Source organism: Branchiostoma belcheri, unplaced genomic scaffold (genome assembly GCF_001625305.1).
Source record: "Branchiostoma belcheri isolate BF01 breed outbred unplaced genomic scaffold, Haploidv18h27 scaffold340, whole genome shotgun sequence".
NCBI classification, from domain to species: domain Eukaryota; kingdom Metazoa; phylum Chordata; class Leptocardii; order Amphioxiformes; family Branchiostomatidae; genus Branchiostoma; species Branchiostoma belcheri.
Genome location: NW_017803955.1, coordinates 8,775 through 14,772, shown reverse-complemented (window position 1 = coordinate 14,772; position 5,998 = coordinate 8,775). Strand labels below are relative to the sequence as shown.

The window sequence follows — 5,998 nt, the reverse complement described above, 5'->3', positions numbered from 1 at the left end:
ACAACGAAGTTTTGAGTCTACAACAACTACAACAAGAACTAAAATTTATTGTGTTGGAAATTACAGTTTTAACTTGACCTTCTAAAAAAAGGGAAATAGGGCATGATGACTTTTCTCCATTTCCGTTTAGGCCCGAGTCTTGGCGAGAGGACGAAGAAGTCGCAAGTTCTTTGCAAACTGGTAAGGCCATACCGCCTTAATGTTATGGAGGACAAACCCAAATTAGTGCGAGCGGGTGAATAAAAAAATCCCGCTAAAAATAAAAATGCTACTAAACCACAGGAATACAAAGCTATATTATGAATTTGTGGTAGTACTTAGCGACGTATACGACAAGCCAGCACATGCTGGCTTTTTGCGGAATTTATGAATCAGCACTGTACGAAGGACAGCCTGGGTGCAGCCCTTCGTAGTTACCACCGGTTCCGTATTGTCGCTAACTACCATGGACTTCCCAGGCCTAAAGCCAGGCCAAAGCCTCAGAGGACGTGATCTTTTTTTTAAAACAGGCGAAAATCAATTCGCGCGCGGATGTCATCCATAAAATTAAGTCGGTGTGGCCTAAGTAACATAACACAGGATAAGAGCCAGTATAAGCAGTTAAAGGAGAACAGGCTTTGGTTCCTCAAAACAAAAGACACCATCGATCCGCCATCCGAAATTTTATGACCCTAACATGTCCAGATTACGAGATATCAATACGAGATATCTATCTATTTTTCTATGTATCTAGGCCACACTGATTTAATTTTATGGATGACATCCTCTGGGGACCACAAAACTAATGCGAGAGGGCGAAAAAAAAAATCCAGCCAAAAAAAAAATGCTGCTTAACCACAGGAATACAAAGCCGGTAATGCGGATTGAACCACAGGACACAGTGACTGCATCAAATAAACAAGTTTTTATTTGCAGGAGGTAGATGTAGATCATCTTATTCTGGTCTCATCCTCCTTCACAGCTTCCTCCTTTGCAGCTTCCTTCTTCGCAGCTTCCTTCTTTGCAGCTTCCTCCTTCGCAGTTTTCTCTCCCTACAGAAAAACGTAAAAGGTAGATATATACATTATATATACAGTATATAGTTCATACTTTATACCCTGTAGAAGTGCATACAACAAGGGGATTGAATAGATGAAATGTAAAAGTGAGCAGAAACAGTACCCACCTGAAAGTTAGTGGTCCATCTTCTTCCTCTCTAGATCTCTTCCTCTTCAGCTTTCTCTTCACTCTTGTACGCTCTCCAACACCAGCTTTGCACACCTACAGAAAAATGACATGGTATGCAAAATTGATTTACTTGGAATGTATGTTTCCAAATAAAATTGAAGTACAGTGTATTGTAAGTTACAACATTACTAATACAGGTGAGAATGAATGTACAATTAAAACATGAGGTACACAATAATATTTAACCTACATGGCACACTGGGTGAAAGCACTGAAACTCTTGCAGTTTCTCTGGAGGGATGGGAAGCGTGTTTGTTTCCCCACACATCCAGCAGACCAGTGGCAGAATGGTCAGCGCCCTAGACTTGACTTGCGCAGAGTAGCAATACACCTGGTGCACTACATGAAAGAGCCCTGCACAAAACGGATATGAAACAGAGAAATAAAAATCATTTTTCAAAGAGGAAATTTTGTGAAAATTTGCGAGAGCTCAATATTTAAAAAAAAACACCCAACAGAAAATCAACAAAAACTTGCATGAAGAAATGCATCTTGTTGGAAATTTTCCATATGATTACAACATTATAATCTACATACAACTACTGTAAATCATTAACAACTTTATTTTGTCTGTATCATAACACGTGTACGCGCCCCTCCCCATAAATTTTGCTGCGTTCCCAGATTCTCGATCAAAATCAGAAAAACAAAACAAACAAAAAAAATAACTGAACTATTCTTACCTCAAAAGCTGACTTCCGCTGACAATCTTCGGCTTTAGTTGTTGAAGGCCAGTTTTGTCAACAACAATACGTACAAAACAGCCGAACTGAAAAAATGGCATGGCCTGACCCACTTAAAGGCCACCTCAACTCCTCTCCCATTTCTCTCATCGTTGTGGCCGCTCTGGAAAAGACGTCTGTCCTGGCGATACTCGCTGGCTACCACAAGTCGCTCGTAAAGCTGGGCAAACGTTACATCCCCCCTCGCCAATGTCGATGGCATACCATCCGACAACAACGCCTCCAGTTTTCCTCTGCACTTTGACGTAATTTTTGAGGAGGACGCTGCCGCCATATTGCAAACTTCCCGGTTTACATTGTTATTGTAGCTAGTACGCATGTGCAAAAGGTTCATTTACGACAAAATTGACGTTTTGCGGTAGTACAAAAGAAGTTTTACGATAAGCCGCCCTTTTGCGGCATTCATGAGTCGGCAGTCTGTACCGAGTTCCAGCCGAGTTCCGGAGTTCCGTGAAGCCTCAAAAGACATGATTTTTTTTTTTTGGAGAACAAGCGAAAATCAATGCGCGCGCGGATGTCATCCATAAAATTAAATCAGTGTGGCCCTATCTATCTATCTATCTATCTATCTAGCGTTTTTACGTGCATACAGACATAAAAACGCTGATTAAATATAACATCCTGGCAAAGGTAACTAGACAAAAGTAATAATAAATTTAAGCTACTGCCTGTGAGACGTTATGATTCCGTTGTTACCTACAGGTTCCGACCCTGCGAGGTTCCACGCTAACGTCGCTACTGCCTGTGAGAGCGGCTGGGACTTTTCCTCTCGCTGGTTCGAAGACAGTGCAAACATCAGCAGTATCAGCACTATGGACATAATTCCTGTCGACCTCAATGTTTTCATGTGTGCCTGTGAAGCAGCTCTGGCAGACATATTTCTTCGGTTAGGTAACCTACAGAAATTTACTTAAATGCTTTGACCAGAAATGGAACAAACGTCATTTCGATCCTGTTTTAGTTCACCGAAAAGCTAATCTTCTACTTGTTGTAACAGCGAATACAGACGCTAGATAACATGTTTTGTATTGTATTACACAGACCTTTTTCATACTGTATTCTCGTTAGCTGCTAGCTGCCGTCGACTATTTCATTTGTGTCTCTTTAGACAGACCGCTCCAGTATTAACAGGTTTATCACACATACATGTATATTAGCTTGAAGTCAGAGGAATTTGAGCTAGATAAAAGTGAAGATGAAGAAAGCTTAGCATGAAACTTTAAAGAAATTCAACCGGATTTTTTAACTGATTGATTGCTGATCAATTTTCATCAGCAATCTGACCTAGGTGCTCAGTAGACACGTCAAAGTTTGTCGGATGACGGTACCTTCTCTTAACCAGGACGGGGGGCGGTACCAACTTCCGACGAACTTCGACCCAGTGCAGACTTTACTGTGATCGAGAGATTCGGTCAGTAATTCCAGTGAGTCAGATTTCTTGTTAGTTGGGAAACAGTTTGATTTTCACTACGAAAATGCCCCGTACATGAACAGGACTCGGCGACGCTGCTGCCCGGTACCAGGCGGCGGTAGAGCGGCGCAGATCTGCCATTGATGCCGTCCTCTGGAGCGATCAACAAGGCGTCTGGCTGGACTATAACTCAGCTACAGGACAGCATAATAACAGGTACAATCTCAACAGCTTGCCGACATCTTTTTAGCGGTTTCCAGTCTAACGTGGTTTGGGCGAGCTCTCTTTAGACCATCCCCACCGCCTAGTTCAACTAGGTATGAGTTTTGTCCCATAGGAGTTGGACACCAGACTACATTAAAAAAAATTAAGTGGTTCAAACTAATTTCACTGATATATTAGCGTACCTTGTAAATTGTGTGTATTTTATTGTCTTGAAATCATACTTAAACATGATCATAGCATGAAAGTTCATCTGTGTTGGTATACTTCATTATGCATGACCAAAGGGGCTAAACGTTCTAGCCAGCACTAAGTAAATTGGGACGCTCGTTGAAAACACGGTTTCTTGAACACCAACGCCAGAGTTCTACCAGCTCAGAGGCATCTCAACATATGCCTGATAAACACATAGAACCTCCAGAACACTCCGTCTCGCTGGACAAAGTGAAAATTCTGGACTCAGAACCGGATTTCGCGAGAGGAGTAAATGAGGTGGTGTACATTCGAGCCAACCGTCCAACACTGAACAGAGACGGGGAGCGACACAGGTTATCTGACACGTACGATCCTTTGTTGCAATCACGTGTTTCCGACGTCACGTCTCGGAAGCTGCAGTAGAAGGTTCCATCCGTGAACAAGGCTGACGGAGTCGGCCGAAAATTTGGGTAAGTCCAAATTTACTTAGTGTTGGCTAGAACGTTTAGCCCTTTTGGTCATAATGGTTGATCATATCTATCACATACAAAAGTCATACATAAATTCTAAAAGCAATCGCTCAATTGAGTCCCCCTATTAGAATCGAGTCCTGACTGTGTTAACAAAAGATTCGTAGCCCTAAAAGCAAATAAATCTTGTCAGTCTATGATACTAGTTTGCATGTTAAATAAGCGTTTACCACTGTTACCTGCCAAAGGTTCTACGCCTCTAACATATTCCCGCTGTACACCACGTGTTACGGCGATGGGACAGCTGAGTCGGACATCGAGAGGAGGGTGGTGAACTATCTCAAGGTCAGAGGAGGAAGGAGATGGGCATTTCGAAGGGAGGGAGTTGAATGGGAGGAAGGTTAAGGGGGAAAGGATGGAGGTTTCAGAGAAAGGGTGGTCAGAGGGAAGTTTGAGGGGGGAGGTCCGGGGGGAGGTTAGAGTAGTAATAGGAGTTTCGAAGATATGGAGTTCAAAGGGAGGAAGGTTAGAATGGAGGTTTCAGAGAAAGGGTGGTCTGAGGGAAGTGACAGGAAGGCGGGACTGTCAAGGAAGTAATAGGAAGGTTAGAGTGAAGGAAGTTAGAGGAAGGTCGGAGGGGGAGGTAAGAGGAATAGAGGGGGTAAGAGGGACGGAGGTGAGAGGGGGTTTGATGGGAGAGGGGGCTGAGGAAAGTCATTGGAAAGGAGGTCTTAGGGAGGAGAGGGAGGGAGGCAGGGGATATATTGAATGTTGGTTCACATAGGGTGTCTTCTTAACTCATGATATCATTTGGACAGAGGGAGAATGTTCTGGACTATCCCGGAGGAGTTCCTACTTCAACTATCCACAGCGGAGAACAGTGGGATTTTCCTAACGGATGGCCTCCTTTACAGGTAGCTGTTTCATTCCAAAACGTGTTTCAATTTAAACCGGGATTTTAAATACTAAGAAATGGAATACATCTGAGTTCTAAAATGTATTCCATTCCAAAATATTTTTTAATAACACGAAGTGGAAGATATGTTATGAAACCTTTAGGATCGTTGTCCAGTTGTTCCGTGATTTGGAATGCAACAAAGAATACATGATTCCTAAACGTGGCCCATTCCACAATACATATGTGAACCCAATTATCTGCACTCTCACTCAAGATGAAATACAGGTGCTGGGCTTGGTAAAAATTTTAATGTAACATTTCAAATCCACGGGTGGGAGGGTGGGAGGATTTTTTTCGAGGATTTTCTAGAGTGGCTGCAGCAGAGCACGATATTAGAACGGAAACCAAATGTGACCTCGGGTCAGAGGTTAGAAGTCATTTCCGTGCAGTCAATTAACTGATTTGGTTCTGCGCCCCAAATACTGACAATTATCTGCACTCTCACTCAAGATGAAATACAGGTGCTGGGCTTGGTAAAAATTTTAATGTAACATTTCAAATCCACCGAGACCAAGCCCATAGGGAGACAGTAGGGTGGGGAGAGTGCAGTAAGTGTAGTAGTGAGGCCAGAGGCGGAGGGAGGGAAGCCGAAACAAAGGCCGCAAGGGCCGAGGGGCTAACAATGAATCCGTAGAACAAGCGCCGAGGGGCTAATAGCGAATTGGTACAACAAACGCCGACACTGCGGTGCGGCGACAACTGGCTAACAAGTAGTGGGCTAAAGAACCGAAGCATATTGCGAAATTGGTAGATACTACAGGCGAAACTAACG

At 43.2% G+C, this 5,998-nt stretch overlaps 1 protein-coding gene across 1 annotated transcript in view; it reads left to right on the top strand.

The window, feature by feature from the left end:
• Positions 1-5,998, top strand: part of LOC109475680 (trehalase-like) — a 27,956-nt gene that overhangs the window by 17,476 nt on the left and 4,482 nt on the right. The window contains exons 9-13 of the mRNA XM_019776444.1: positions 131-180; positions 2,673-2,861; positions 3,465-3,597; positions 4,517-4,613; positions 5,087-5,182. Coding sequence (XP_019632003.1) covers positions 131-180; positions 2,673-2,861; positions 3,465-3,597; positions 4,517-4,613; positions 5,087-5,182 — 565 coding nt within the window. The remainder of the gene's footprint in view (positions 1-130; positions 181-2,672; positions 2,862-3,464; positions 3,598-4,516; positions 4,614-5,086; positions 5,183-5,998) is intronic.